General features: G+C 43.3%; 1 protein-coding gene across 2 annotated transcripts in view; it reads left to right on the top strand.

Moving 5' to 3' along the window:
* Nucleotides 1-224: 224 nt before the first annotated feature.
* Hspa4l (heat shock protein family A (Hsp70) member 4 like) overlaps nt 225-16352 on the top strand; it is a 54071-nt gene continuing 37943 nt past the window's right edge. The window contains exons 1-5 of one of the 2 annotated variants that reach the window (XM_090356974.1): nt 225-591; nt 1624-1800; nt 10383-10440; nt 13877-14017; nt 15922-16044. In XM_090356974.1, coding sequence (XP_090213100.1) covers nt 305-591; nt 1624-1800; nt 10383-10440; nt 13877-14017; nt 15922-16044 — 786 coding nt within the window. In that variant the 5' untranslated portion in view covers nt 225-304. Of the gene's footprint in view, nt 592-968; nt 1035-1623; nt 1801-10382; nt 10441-13876; nt 14018-15921; nt 16045-16352 lie in introns of those variants that run through there. The other variant, XM_090356975.1, reaches the window with a different exon arrangement.

The raw sequence follows: 16352 nt of genomic DNA, 5'->3' as shown, positions 1-16352 counted from the left end.
GAGACTAGAATGATCCTAGCAGTTTCAAGATATTGGGGAACAAATCTATACGGTGGTGGCTCTTCACCCTTCAGGATGATGACTGGATGAGGCAACTGAGTAGTAGAAGCTATGGGGCCCCAGGGTTCTGTTGGAAACAGCAACAACCAATCCCTGCGCTGCTTCGCACTGCCTGCTGGGAGGCCGAGTCTGGCGGAGTTTCGGAGACCAGAGTCAGGTAGGGCCCAGTCCATCCATCCGCGTTTCTCCGGGGCATGGTTAGTTTAGAGCGCCCATTCCCGTGTCCTCGGCATCGGCCTGGACAATGGATCTGCTGTTCATCCTAACAACGCTGGTAGGCACTATCACCACACTTGCTGCTGCTGCCATCGTACTCTTCCTAGTGAAAAGTCTAAGTTCTCTCAAGAGGCCCCCTACGCACAGGATCACTACACTATCTGGTGACAGCACGCCTGTTTTTGAGATGGCAACCTTTGGGGAGCCGGAAACACCCCAAACACTGGACACAAAAGGCACCAAGGAAGAACGTGACATAAAGGACCAGGGAACGACGGCAGACGTTCACCAGGAGGAAGCGGGCAGCCCAGCTTGGTGAGTCTACGGAGTCTCGTGTTTCAAGGGCAGCCTCGGCTGGCCGGTGCCTGTCCAAGGAAGGAGGCCCACACCAGGAGCCTCTCCTGAGGACTCAGGGGTGAGGAGGGCCCTGGGGCTGTCAGCGCGCCCCCAAAGCGAGCTGCTGGGTGGGCAGAGGTTCCCAGCTCGGGCAACAGGGCTCCCAGCCCTGCTCTCTCCACCTGACCCTGGCCAGGCACGGCAGAGGCCCCGGGCGCAGGGGGCGCCACCTCACAGAGCCCGGCGCCGGGCACGGACGGCGCCACCTCACAGAGCCCGGCCCCGGGCGCAGGGGGCGCCACCTCACAGAGCCCGGCGCCGGGCACGGAGGGCGCCACCCCCACAGAGCCCGGCGCGGCGGCGGCGGCGGCGGCGGTGAGGACGCGCCGCACAGGGGCCCCTCGGGGCGTCGAGGCCGGCGGGTGGGTTCGCCGACAGCAGGCGGGCTGGCGACGGGAAAGGCCGAGAGGCGGCCACTCGGGGCGGAGGTCGCAACCGGCGCGGTTACGGGCGCGTCTCCGGTTGCTGAGCGACCAGAAAGCCTGCACCGATGCGCCGGCCAGTGGCGCGCTGGGCCGCGGGCCTTCCAGCCCCGCCGCCGCGCCTCCTGCCTCCTCCCCTCGCGGTCGGCACCGCCTTGCCTTCGGACGGGCGACGCGACGTCCACTCCTGGGTCTTTCTCGTGCCCGCGGCCCCTCCAGCAGCCGTTGCCGCAGCGCCGGCGGCCGCGGCCGAGGTCGCGGTCCCGGGTGCCGCGGACCGGCGCCGGCTCGCGCCCCCGCCCCCCCCCCCCCGCTCCCCCCGGCCCCCCCTCCCCGCCCGCTGCTGAGCGCGCAGGCGCAGATCCCGTAACCGCCGGTTGGAGGCGGCCGAACCGCAGTGGCGAGGCGGGGGCGGCGGGACGCGGCCGCGGAGGCGCTGGGTGCGCGGCCTCGACCTCCGCAGCTGCGCGGCGTCCGGCCCCAGATTTCGGAGTCGCCACGCGCGTCCTCTGTTCTGTGCTTCCCGTAGGAGTCGCAGTCCCCGCGGCACCGGCCGAGGAGACGACGCCGGCCCCGAGCCGAGGCGCCTGGGCGGCGGGATGTCTGTCGTGGGCATCGATCTCGGCTTCCTCAACTGCTACATCGCCGTGGCGCGGAGCGGCGGCATCGAGACCATAGCCAACGAGTACAGCGACAGGTGCACTCCGTAAGTGGGGGCGCAGGGCGGGCGCGAGGGGCCGGCGCCCGCGCCCCAGGGGACGGACCGCGGCGGGCGCCCTCCCGCCGGCTCCCGCCCCGCGGCGGTGGTCCCGGAGCGGGCGGCGGGCGGCGGGCTCTGGCGGGCTCTGGCGGGCTCGGGCGGCGGGCAGCGGGCGGCGGGCTCGGGCGGGCGGCCTGCGCCTCGGCCTCGGCCTCCGCGGCGGGAGGAGGGCCCGGCCCCGCGCGGAGGCTGCCCTTCTGCCCCCTCCCCACCTTGGCCCGGAAAATGGTCGCGGTGTTGAATCGGGGATGGCCTGACCGGCCTGGTGGTTGGCCTCGTGTATTGGTAGTGGGCACCCCTGGGCGAAAGTGGTGGGATGTCTGCAGGGAGTCGTCGGAGGGCGAGGCGGCCACTGCCCTGTGTAAACACGCCTGGGCAGCCCGATGGCTCTGCGCCCTCCCAAGCCGCAGCCCGTGGTGTCCTGACAACCAGCGTCTACAGAACCCGGCGCTGCCCTGGTCTGGAAAGTTTGTTGTCAAGGAATAGCCTGGTTTGGTGTTCGTATACTGACTAGCTAGAGGTAGACTTTTGCTACCTTCCGTTTTATGAGGAAAACTCTGTGAAGTTTTACGGAAAAATAATTTGAACTCTGTGAATAAAGAAAAACAAAATATAGCCTTAAGATCAGTGTTGAACAGTTTTTAAATCCCTTACAGTTCTTAGAGTAGTGTAAAAATAACGCCTATGTATTGGACTGGAACTTGATGCAGACTGTGCTTTTACTGCTTTCCAAATATATTCTGTAAGATTTTGTAGTCCATTTTTTCTGTGTTCACCTATTGTATTCTTTTATATTCAATCTTTGGATGTTTACTTACCAAAAGATTGGCATTAAGGGGCAAGTAGCGTGCTTGCCTAGCATGCACGAAGGCCCAGATTTGATTCCTCCATGCCACATTCATAGAAAAAGCCAGAAATGGTACTGTGGGTCAAGTGGTTGAGTTCTAGCCTTGAGAAATCCCAAGGACAGTGCTTAGGCCCTGAGTTCAAGCCCCAGGACTGGCAAAAAAAAAATTAATGATCCAAGATTGGCATTAATCTGGTAATCCTCATAGTACTGTTTGAACTCTGGTTTTCCGGGTTTACTTTTTCTGGTGTTTATGCACAGTAAGAGGTAAAGCAGTAATTCCGATTTATGACTTATAAATTCATCTCTAGAAAATGTTTTTAAATCTACTACAGATACAACTTTCTTCAAGAAAAGGACCAGGGAATTCTACTTTCAGCAAACTAAAGGTTAATCATCATTCTCCTTGATCTGAGTGATTCAACCTATAAACAAAAAGGGATAGAGATCAGGTGAACATTCTCTAGTATTTTAAAGTTTTATTTCTCCAGCATTGGAAACCAGAACCAGAAGAAAAAAAATGAATTTCCAGGCTTAGAAACCTCTTCAATAATTAGTTAACCAATCTTAATTTTTTTGGGCGTGCCTGTCTGTCCTGGGTTTGCTTCCTTGGTACCACGTACACAGAAAAGGTTGGAAGTGGCACCTTGGCCAGATTGGTAGAGTGCTAGCCCTGTGAAAACTCAAGGACTGTGCTCAGGCTCTGAATTCAAGCCCCAAGACTGACAAAAAAAGGGGGGAGGGGAGGGGGGAGGAGTTTGGCCTAGTGGTAGAGTGCTTGCCTCGCATGCACAAAGACCCCGGAGTTGATTCCTCTGTACCACATACATAGAAGAAGCTGGAAGTGGTGCTGTGGCTCAAGTGGTAGAGCTCTAGCCTTGAGAAAGCCCAAGGACAGTGCTCAGGCCCTAAATTCAAGCCCTGTGACTGGCAAAAAAAAATAATAATTTCTCAAAGGCAGGAAGCATAGCCTAATGCTTGCTTAGCATGCACAAAGCCCTAGGTTCAATTCCGTGTTACCATATCCACAGGAAAAATCAGAAAGTGGCACTGTGGCTCAAGTGGCAGAGCACTAGCCTTGAGCAAAAATGTGTACAAGGACAGTGCCCAGGCCCTGAGTTCCAGACCCAGGACTGGCAGAAGAAAAAAAAATTACTGTAGGGAAACTGCATGCTGGGAGCTCACACCTCTATTCTTAGGTACTCAAGAGGCTGAGATTTGAGGATCACAGTTTGAAGCCAGCACAACTGGGCAGGAAAATCTATGTGTTTTTTTTTTTTAAGTCTCCAGTTAACTACCAAAAAGTCTGAAATGAAACTGGCTCAAGTGGTAGAGTACTAGCCTTATGTAAAAAACTAAGGGATAGTGTGTGCATGCATATAGAAAACCAGGTACCAAAGCCAGCCTGAGCATAAAATGTTTACAAGATGACACCATAAACAGCAAAAGATTTGGCTCTAGCCATAGGTGAGTAGTAGAACTTTTACATCTTTCTTTCAGATTTTTTTTTTTTTGCCAGTTCTGAGGCTTGAACTTAGGGCCTCGGCAATGTCCCTAAGCTTTTGCTCAAGACTAGTACTCTACCACTTAAGCCACAGCACCACTTCTGACTTTTTCTGTTTATGTGATACTGAGGAATCAAACCCCTGGCTTCATGTATGCTAGGCAAGCATTACCAGCCCTCTTAGATATTCATTTTACTGTATGATTTTTTTTTTTAAGGATCAGTAGTAAGGCTTGAGTCCTGGGCACAGTCTCTGAGCTCTTTTTCTCAAGCTAGTACTCTACCAGTTTGAGCCTCAGTGCCACTTCTGGTTTTCTGGTGGTTAATTGGAGATGAGTCTTTACTGGCCAGGCGTGGTGGCTCATGCCTGTAATCCTAGCTACTCAGGAGGCTGAGATCTGAGGATCAAGGTTCAAAGCCAGCCCAGGCACTAAAGAATGTGAGACTCTTATCTCCAATTAACCACTAAAAAATGGGACGTGGGGCTCTGGCTCTCAAGAGGTCGGGTAGTAGAATTGAGTTGAAGAGCTCAGGGGCAGCGCCTTGGCCCAGAGTTCAAGCTCCATGACCCACCAAAACCAAAAAAAAAAAAAGTCTCTACTGTCCTGGGTGACTTTGAACTGCAGTCCTCAGATAATCAGCCTCAAGTAGCAGAATTACACACTTGAGCCACTAGTGCCCCAGCTATGAATTGTTTTTGTTTATCTATTTTGCTATGATTTTTTAAATATTTTTTGTCCGTCCTGGAGCTTGAACTCAGGGGCCTAGTCACTGTCCTTGGACACTTTTTGCTCAAGGTTAGTGCTCCGCCTTTGAGCCACAGTGCCACTTTCTGCCTTTTCCTTTGTATATGGTACCACGGAATTGAACCCAGGGCTTCATGCATGTTAGGCAAACATTCTACCACTAGATCACATTCTTGGCCCTAAAAAAAATTTTTTTGGGGCCAGTCCTGGGCTTGAACTCAGGGCTTGCGCACTATCCTTGGACTTTCTCAAGGATAACACTTTACCACTTGAGCCACAGCACCACTTCTGGCTTTTTTTTCCCTATGTATGTGGTACTGAGGAATGAATATTCACCTGGGTCTTTGTGCATGCTTGGGAAGGACTGTACCTCTAGGCTAAACTCTTAGCCACCCCCCCCTTAAAATATTTTTTTTGCCGGTCCTGGAGCTTGAACTCAGGGCCTGAGTGCTATCCTAGGGCTTTCTCAAGGCTAGAGCTCTACCACATGAGCCATAGCACCATTTCTGGCTTTTTCTCTGTATGTGGTACTGAGGAATCAAACCTGGGTCTTCGTGCATACTAGGCAAGCACTCTACCCAGACACCCCCTAAAATATTTTAAGTTGAAGATTTACACCCCAAGTCTTTCTTAAAGTTCCAAACTACCTCTTAAGGTTTAGAGTATATGGTTCTAGTTCAAGTATGTGATTATATGTATATAATGGAGTGTTTCTATTTGCCTAACGAAGTAAAATTACATTGCACATTTAGTAATTTTCTTTATTTTTTTCATTGTAAAGATAATAGAGGGGTTACAGTTAAATGAATCGGTTGTTGAGTATATTTTTTTGAACAGTATCACCTCTTTATTTTCTTTTAGTTTTCTCCCTCCTGACCTTTTTCCTCCACAAGTTGTATAGTTTATTTTCAACATAGTGTCTAGTGAGTATCATTGCTGAATTAGTTTAGCCATTGTCCCATCATTTCTGTGCATCCCCTTGCCTTCCTCTAAATCATATAAACTTATGCAGAAGACTCAAGGTACAGAAACAAAAATAGTGACGAAGCTGGGTATGGTGACTCACACCTGTAATCCTAGCTACTCAACAGGCTGAGATCTGAGGGTTGTGGTTCAAACCCAGACTGGGCATGAAATTCCATGAGACTCTTATCTCCAATTAACCACTAGAAAACCAGAAGTGGCACTGTGACTCAAGGGGTAGTGCACTAGCCTTAAGCTGGAGAGCTCAGGGACAGCGCCCAGACCCAGAGTTCAAAAGAAAAAAAAAAAAAAAAAAAAGGCGGGGGAGATACCATCTCTTGGAGTTCATTTCAGTAAGCTTCAGTTTATATGATCCTCTCGTTCGGTGTAAATGATTACCATATACAAGTGTAATTTTTTGTGTTTTACTGTCTATTGGGTTTACTTATATATGTATGGACATATTCTGATCATTTGAAATGATGGAAACAATGCAACCTATGTTTCTTTGTGTCTGGCTTATTTTGCTTAATATAATTTTTTTCCAAGTCTTTCCATTTCCTTACGAATGGGACAATATTATTTTTGATGGAAGAATAGAATTACATTGTGTATATATATATATATCACATTTTCTTGATCCATTCTTCCGCTGAGGGGCATCTAGATCGATTCCATATCTTGGCTATGGTAAACAATGCTGGGCTTTCGTGTGGCCCAGTTTGTGGTGTATTGGCTAATGACCAAGAGTAGGATTGCCAGGTCATAGGGAGGCTCTATGTTTAGTGTTTTGAGGAGCCTCCATAGTGCTGTTCAGAGCAGTTGAGCAGTTGAACACCAACAGTGTAGTAGCGTTCCCATCTGGACACATCCCTGTTAACATCTGTTATTTTAGTTTTCTTGGTAATGGCCATTTGGGGGGGTGGGGCACGGAGCTTGAACTCTGGCCTGGGCACTATCCCTGAGCTCTTCAGCTCAAGGCTACCACCCTACCTTTAAGCCACAGCCCTACTTCCCATTTTCTAGTGATTAACTGGAGATGAGTCTCACAGCTTTGTAGCTTTGTATTGTTTTGTTTTGCTTTGTATTGTTGGGCTGGCTTTGAACCATGATCCTCAGATCTTAGCCTCCTGAATAGTTAGGATTACAGGAATGAGTCCCCTCTATCCATTTTAACTGGGGTTAGGTGGAATCTCAAAAATGTTTGAGTTTGCATTTCTTTTATGGCGAAAGATGTTAAACATCTCTCTTCATGTGCCTGTTGGCTATTCTTTCTTCTTCTGAGAAGTCTCTCTTTAGCCCATTTATTATCTGGTTTGTTGTCCCCTTGAGGATATGTTTTTGAAGAGTGGGTTTGTTTATGTATGTATGTATGTATGTATGTATGTATTTATTTATTTATTTATTTTGCCATTCCTGGGCACTGTCCTTGGGATTTCTCAAGGCTAGAACTACCACTTGAGCCTTAGCACCACTTCTGGCTTTTTTTTTTCCTGTTTGTGGTACTGAGGAATTGAACCTGGGTCTTCATGCATGCTAGGCAAGCACTCTACCACTACGCCAAACTCCTAGCCCAGGGTTTAATTATTTTTTGAGCTCTAAGTATGTGTTAGATGTGAGGCTCTTGTCTGGTGCACAGCTAGTAAAGATCTCCCATTCTGTGGGCTTCTGCTAGCTATGTCCTTTGCTGTGCAGAAACACTTCAGTTGAATGTAGTCCCATTTATCCAGTCTTAAAAGTATCCTCTCAAACATAGCTAAGTACTCATCTTAGATAAGTACACATCATATCTATGTGTACAAAAATAGTATTCATTTCAAACTTGTATACAGATATTATTATTTTGTCTTTTCTCTGGTACTGGAATTTGAATTCAAGTCCTCACAGTTGCTAGATGAGTACTCTTCCATTTCAGGTATATCCTATTATTTTGTCTTTGACAAACAAAAATTTGGTGAACATTCTGGCCTTTTTCTTTTCTTTTTTGTCAGTTGTGGGACTTGAACTCTGGGCTTGGGCATTGTTCCTAATACTGCCCAACCCCTTGAGTCACAGGGCCACTTCTGTTTTTTTGATGATTAATTGGAGATAAGAGTCTCTCGGACTTTTTGACTTTTTAGGACTTTTTGACTTTTTAGTGCTCCAGCTGGCTTTGAACCTTGATCCTCAGATCTTAGCCTCCTGAATAGCTAGGATTACAGGTGTGAGATACCCCGCCTGGCTCGGCTTGGCCTTTTCTTTTAAATCAGATTTGTTGAGCTAACAGGAAAAGGTAGTCAACAGAACCTGCAGCTAAGACTATTTTTGAATAGTCTTTTAATATGAATGTAACAAAACACATCATCAGTCTACTTACCACTTACCTTTTTTGGGGGGGGCTTAAACTCTGGCCAGAACGCTGTCCCTGAGCTCTTCAACACAAGGCTACCACCCTACCCCTGGTCCTGGGTGCTGTCCCTGAGTTCTTCAACACAAGGCTACCATCCTACCCTTGAGCCATAGCCCATGTGTAAAATGGGGCAAGCATATAGTGTAGCCTACTCTTTTGAGAACTAATCCAGTCAGAGGAGATCTATTTTATTCGTGTGAAATGGATATTGATCCCATATGAGGATGGTGCTCCTATTCTGCCCTATTTCTTAATGCTGTTATATTGGGTACCAGGTTTCTAGCACATGAACCTTTGAGAGACTAACCATACCCAAATGCAACTATACCTTTGTACTAGGAATGTATCTATATATCTATATTCATACCTATGTGTATATATATATGTATATTTGAAAGATATACATATATGGAATATATATGTATATATTTGGAATATATATGTGCATGTATATACATATGTGTGTATGTATGAATGTATGTATGTAGAAAGAGAGATAATGCTCTTAACCACCTTTCAAGTCTGAACTAAGGTTTCCTTTTGCTTTTCCTAAACCCTATTGTCTATAAGTGATAGTTGTCAGTCTTACTTATTCTGTGTGTTTATATTTTTTCAATAGATAAGCTCTCCAAGAAAAAAAAAACTATGGCATCTGTCTGTCTGTCTGTCTGTCTGTATATCTATCTTTCTTTCTACCTATCTTATCTATCTACAGACACACATACACATAGACAGTGCTTATAAATGTTGGTTGATTGATAGATTACTGTAGTTAATTAAAATCAGAAACATGAATGTTATTAATGAAAATATAATTCTCTCTTGCTTTAATGTTACATTTAAATGTGGTAATTAAGTAATCATTTGTATATTATGTGACAAATATTCAAAGAATTTACCTATATTCATTCTCCTAATTCTCACATAACCTTGCGTTATATCTTCTAAACAGGAAACTGAACTACATAATGATTATGTGATTTCTAAATGATTAAGGTGTTTTAGCTATTAAGTGGCAGGGGTATGCTAGAAATCTAAGTAGCCTTTCCTTGTTAAATATTATTATTATTACTATTATTATTATTATTATTATTATTATTTTGCAAGCCCTGGGGCTCAAATTCAGAGCCTGAACACTGTCCTTGGGCTTTCCTTAAGGCTCTAACGCATGAGCCACAGCACCACTTCCAGCTTTTTCTCTATATGTGGTACTGAGGAATCAAACCCAAGGGCTTCTATTCATGCTAGGCAAGCACTCTACCACTGGGCCACGATCCGGCCCAACATGGTTAATTTTAAAAATAGTTCATAAACTAATAGAATTTGAAAGTCAACTTTTATATTAATTTTTAGAACATTTTAAAGAATTCTAACATTCTGACTACCATTCTGTTACTAAGAAAAGTTAAAAAATACAACTTTTTAAAAAAAAATTTTGTTGGTTGTGGGTCTTAAACTCAGGGCCTGTGCAGTGTCTCTGAGCCTCTTTGTGCTCAAGGCTAGCACTCTACCACTTGAGCCACAGCATCACTTCCAAATTACGTAAGTTTTTAATTTACATTATTTAAAAATTATTAATTTAGGGACAGGGAGTTTGGCCTAGTGGTAGAGTGCTTACCTAACATGCACAAAGCCCCAGGTTCAAATCCTTAGTACCATATACCAAGTTTAGTCCCCAGGACTGGCAAAAAAATATTAATTTATTTCTAATCGTTATTTTATTGTAATCCTTTTCTTTCTTTCTTTCTTTCTTTCTTTCTTTCTTTCTTTCTTTCTTTCTTTCTTTCTTTTTTTTTCTTTTTGCCAGCCCTGTGTTTGAGTTCAGAGCCTGAGCACTGTCCTTGGACTTTCTCAAGGCTAGAGCTCTACCACTTGAGCCTCAGTTACCACTTCCAGCTTTTTGATATGTATGTGGTATTGAGGAATTAAACCTGGGTCTTTGTGCATGTGAGGCAAGCACTCTACCACTAGGCCAAACTCCCGGCCTTTTATTGTAATCCTTTTAAATGTACTTGTATATAAAGAGTAACGAGTACAGTATAATAATACCACTTAAAAATTTTAAATTTTCTTATTTAGGGCCTGTATATCTTTGGGATCAAGAACTCGAGCCATTGGAAATGCAGCTAAGAGCCAGGTAAATTGTTATGTGGATATTTGGCCTTAAGAATTAATAATCATGGCTGGGCGAGGTGGCTCATGCCTGTAATCCTAGCTACTCAGAAGGCTGAGATCTGAGGATAAGGTTCAAAGCCAGCTGGGCACAAAAGGATCTGAGACTCTTATCCCCAGTTAACCTCTAGAAAATGAGAAGTAGGGCTTGGTTCTAGGGTAGGGCGGTAGCCTTGAGCTGAAGAGCTCGAGGACTACTCAGGCCAAGATCAAGCCCTTATGACCCACAAAAATGCAAAAAAGAATTAATAATCATGTTTCTAAGTTATGAAATTATATACTTGAGATTGGAGATATTTTTATATTTTACTAGAGATTTAATAACTGTATCTTACTAGAGATACTGTGTTTCAGGTTGTAAAATAGTCCTTGAATTTTATTTTTATAGTCATTCATTTTCTTTTATTTTCTTTTAGCGAAAATGATAGGAAAGGAATACACTTTTAGTAGTCTGAGCTGGTCGTTTCTAGGGTGAGAAGGAATATCATCACTTTGACAAACATTCTCTGTAGAGTTACAATTTAGTAATTAGTAAGTAATGTCTTTGTAAAAGAAAATGGGGAAAATGGAAGAAATAATATCCAGTATAATTCATACAACTGGGCTTCTGAAATCATTAAGAATCAAACACTAACTTTTAGTATTTTTGTACTGTAGCTTGTTTCTTTGTAATTTGTTTACTCAATTAAAAGCCCATAATGTTATTTCTCAATAAATATAAATATATATATGTATATATACATATGTGTATACACACACACACACACACACACACACACACACACACATATATAGTTTTTTTTTTTCTTGTCAGTTGTGATGCTTGAACTCTGGGCCTGGACATTGTCCCTGAACTCTTTAGCTCAAGGCTAGTGTTCTACCACTTGAGCTACAGGACCACTGCCAGTTTTCTGGTGGATTAAATGGAATTAAGAGTCTCACAAGACTTTCATGCCTGGCCTAGCTTTGAACCATGATCCTCAGATCTTAGCCTCCTGAGTAGCTGAAATTACAGGCATGAGCCACCAGTGCTATCTTTCTCTTAAAATAATTTTCTTGTCAGGCAATGGTGGTTCATGCCTGTAATCCTAACTACTCAGGAGACTGAGATATGAGCATCACAGTTCAGAGCCAACCTGGGCAGAAAATACTGTGAGACTGTCATCTCCAACTAACCACCAGAAAACCAGAAGTGGTGCTGTGGTTCAAGGGATAGGGCCGTAGCCTTGAGCTGAAGATGGGGTCCAGGCCCAGATGTCAAGTCCCAACACTGACAAAATAATAATAATTATTACTATTGTATAATATTATATAATTGTAATATTATATAATTATAATATTATAATATTATATAATAATAATTATTATTATTATCTTTAATGGGTCTTTTTTCTTCCTTTATAGAAATGACTATCCAGAAATTTTTGCTTAGGATTTTCAGTAAGGCTGTCTTTTATAATTCTCCTATATATTTTTATCTTCTCCCTTTATGTTGGACACAAAAATGTGTGCTAAAATATCTCCTTAAATTTATATGTTACTTTGGCTTACCTTCTAAGTAAACTGTAGATTATCAGAGTTTTTTGTTGTTGTTTTGTTTTGTTTTGTTTTGTTTTTTTTAATGTTGGTCATGGGACATTATGGGCTTGGGCTGTGTCCCTGAGCTCTTCAGCTCAAGGCTACGCCCTACCCCTTGAGTCACTGTCCCACTTCCTATTTTCTATAGTGGTTAATTGGAGATAAGAGTCCCACATTCTGTAGTGCCTAGGCTGGCTTTGAATTGCAATCCTCACATCTCAGCCTCCTGAGTAGCTAGGATTACAGGTGTGACCCACCGTGCCCAACAATTATCAGAGTTTTATTCATCTATTTATTTTGCCAGTCCTGGGCCTTCAACTCAGGGCCTGGGCACTGTCCTTGGACTTTCTCAAGGCTAGACCTCTATGACTTGAGCCTCAGCACCACTTCCGGCTTTTTTCTATGTATGTGGTACCGAGGAATCGAACCTGGGTCTTCATGCATGCTAGGCAAGCACTCTACCACTAGCCCAAACTCCTGTCCCCAATTATCAGTTTTGAAAAAAAAAATTTTACCATATATTTTTTATTGTAATTAATAGAAGGGTTACATTACATTCACCAGATGGAAGGTGCATTACTTCACATACATTGATACCCTTTCTCATGTCTTGGTCCCCATTTCCCTCCCCCCTCAGAGTTTTTAAAGAAAGAAGCCTATAAAATAATTTCTCCTAAGTATCAAATTAATCAAGCTTTGCTATAGTTTACATCTTACAATTGAATCTCAAGATTTATAAGTCACTAACATACTGGATCTCAGTAGTACTCTGTAGTTTAAATTACCTGTTAACTGGATAAGTATTACTGTCAGAATATAAGTTATTCATAAATTATGCTGCATGGAAGGGATTAATTTACTAGCTTAAGAGTAATTCTCAGCAGTGAGATCAACATGTAAATCATTAAAATTAGGTATTCAGAAGAAAATAAACTAGATCATAAATATTATACATGTAACATATATTTACATGCACGAACTATATGTAATTTTTTTGGTGCCAGTACTGGAACTTGAACTCAGGGACTCACAGCTCTTGCTTAGCTTTCTTCTCACTTAAGGTTGGTACTGTACCCTTTGAGCCATGGCTCTCCTTCCAATTTTGGACTTTTCTGCCTAGGCTAGCTATGAGTTGCAATCATTGTATCTCAGGCTCCTTTGAAGCTAGTATTACAGGCATGAGCCACTAGTATCTGGCAAAAACTGGATAATATTTTAAAAGATATTTTGAAATACACATGAAAGTAAGAAATCAAGGTTACTCATTCTCTAGAGTAAATATATTCAGTTGAATAAAGATGACTTACAAAAATTCATTATTTAAAAAGTTTTAAGCTTTTATTCTCCTTTGAATAGAGAAAAATCTTAGAAAAGAATTTGAGACAATACTTAATGATACATACATTCTTGCTGTATAACCTTCCACTGGTTAGAAACTAGAAAAATGACTATGTAATTCTGAACTTGAATGTACAGGGTAAAGGAATTTGGTGGATTTAAATGTTTGGATGGGGGCCAGGAGTTTGGCCTAGTGGCAAAGTGCTTGTCTAAGATGCATATAGACCCAGGTTCGATTCCTCCTTACCACATACATAGAAAAAAGCCAAAAATGGTGCCGTGGCTCAAGTGGTAGAGCTCTAGCCCAAGGACAGCACTTAGGTCCTGATTTCAAGCCTCAATGACTGGTTAAAAAAAACAACAACATATATATATATATATATATATATATATATATATATTTTAGGATAGTACTTTGTTTTGCATTTATTATGTAATTGATAATGCAAATGTTTTACCTAATGCAAGTGTTTTACTGCCAACAGATAGTCACAAACGTAAGAAATACAATACATGGCTTCAAAAAACTTCATGGGCGAGCATTCGACGATCCCATTGTGCAAACGGAGAGAATCAGGCTTCCTTATGAACTGCAGAAGATGCCTAATGGAAGTGCAGGAGTTAAGGTAATTTTTATTTCCCTAGAGTACAGCTACATGGTCACACTAAAGAAGAAAGAAAACCAATTGATAGTTTTGTTACTTGTAAATCACAGTCTAACATTTCTTCCTTGGAATGTAGTACAAACATATCCAAGTGGCAATTTTTTTTTCTTTCTTTTGCCAGCCCTTGGGCTTAAACTTAGGGCCTGAGCACTGTCCTTGGGCTTTCTCAAGTCTAGAGCTCTACCACTTGAGCCATAGCACCATTTCCAGTTTTTTACTATGTATGTGGTACCAAGGAATCAAACCCAGTTCTTCGTGCATGCTAGGCAAGCACTCTACCACTAGGCCAAACTCCGCTCCTAACTTTTAAAAATGAAACAAAAGGAATACTGATCTATTGTATCTCTAATAGTTATACTAAAACCATGGCATGTGCTTTATTTCTCTACTTTGTTTTTGTCTTTGTTTGGGGCCTTGAATGCAGGGCCTGGATATTGTTCCTGACTTCTTTTTGCTCAAGGCTAGCACTCAACCACTTTGAGCCACAGCATCACTTCCAGTTTTTGAGTGGTAAATTGGATTTGTTTGTGTGTGTGTGTGCTTTAGGCTAGCTTTGAATCATGATCCTTAGATTTCAGCCTCCTATGTGTCTAGGATTATAGGTGTGAGCCACCAACTCCTGGTTACTTTTGTTGTTGTTGTTGTTGGGGGTGATGGGGCTTGAACTCTGGGCCTGGGCGCTGTCCCGAAGCTCTTCAGCTCAAGGCTATCACACTACCACTTGAGCCACAGCAGCATTTCTGGTTTTCTGTTTTTTGTGCCTGGGCTGGCTTTGAATCAAGATCCTCAGATCTCAGCCTCCTGAGTAGCTATAGCTAGGATTATGGGTGTGAGCCACCAGCACTGCACCATCCACATCCACTTTCTTTCTTCCTTTCTTGCTTTCTGGTTTGTTTTTTTTTTTGATTGGTTGTTGGACTTGAACTCTGGGCCTGGGTGTTGTCTTTGGCTCAAGTCTACTGCCCTACTCTTTGAGCCACAATGCCACTTTCCCAATTTCTTTTATTTTTTTTTGCCAGTCCTGGGCTTTTAGCTCAGGGCCTGAGCACTGCCTTTTTTTAATACGGAAATCTTTTCTGATTTTATTTGGTCTTTTTCTCCTTCATTGTTTACTGTATCATACTTGCAGAACCAATGATGAAAATTTCTTTTGGGGCTGGGAGTTTGGCCTAGTGGTAGAGTGCTTGCCTAGCATGCATGAAGGACCCAGGTTCAGTTCCTTAGTACCACATACATAGAAAAGCTGGAAGTGGTGCTGTGGCTCAGGTGGTAGAGCACTAGCTTTGGGGAAAGCCCAAGGACAGTGCCTGAGCCCTGATTTCACTCCCCAGGACTAGCAAAAAAAAAAAAAAAAGAAAAGAAAAGAAAATTTCTTTTGTGGGAGGTGGGGTTGTAAGAGATTAGAGACACTTAAAGATAATTTACTTGGCCAGTGTGGCTCCCACCCATAATCCTAGCTACTTAGGAGGCTGAGATCTGAGGACCAAGGTTCAAAGCCATCCTGGCCACAAAAGGACCTGAGACTCTTATCTCCAATTAACCTCTAGAAAACTGGGAGTGGGGAGATTGTGGGGGAAATGTGGCTTGGCTCTAGGGTAGAGCGGTAGCCTTGAGCTGAAGAGCTCAGGGACAATGTCCAGGCTGAGTTCAAATACTATGACCTACCAAAAAAAAAAAAGAAAGAAATTTACGTGGTAAGACATTGGAATCTTCTAAATGTGAGTTTCTGTCACTGTTTTCAATGAAGTTCTAATTATGAAATGACAGTCCTCCATAATTGAAACTCCCTTTTGTCCTTTTCACTAACAAATACCTCTTTTGTAGATTAAAAAAAAAAGGACTTAGTATCACAGTGTTTGTTTTAGGTGCGGTACTTAGAAGAAGAGAGACCTTTTGCAATTGAGCAAGTTACTGGAATGCTGTTGGCTAAGCTTAAAGAGACCTCAGAAAATGCTTTGAAGAAACCAGTGGCTGACTGTGTAATTTCAGTAAGTTGTAAATCATATTTTCCAGTGTATTAACATTATATAGAAACGTTTTTCTTTCCTGTCTACTTTGGTTCCTTATCTAGCAAATAACTTAAATTCATTTTTACTTCTCCTTTTCAAAGAAATTATTTTAGTCAGGTACCAATGGCTCACACCTGTAATCCTAGCTACATAGGACGCTGAGATCATGGTTTAAAATCATCCGTGACAGTAAAGTCCTAACACTCTTACACCCCAAAAGCTGGAAGTAGAACTGTGACTCAAATTGTTAGAGCCCTAACCTTGAGCACAAAAGCTTAGGAACAGTG

This window comes from Megascapheus bottae, chromosome 23, assembly GCF_031878675.1.
Source record: "Megascapheus bottae isolate mThoBot1 chromosome 23, mThoBot2.hap1, whole genome shotgun sequence".
Lineage (NCBI taxonomy): Eukaryota > Metazoa > Chordata > Mammalia > Rodentia > Geomyidae > Megascapheus > Megascapheus bottae.
The sequence above is the reverse complement of the archived record's forward strand: the minus strand, read 5'-3'. Positions and strand labels throughout refer to the sequence as shown.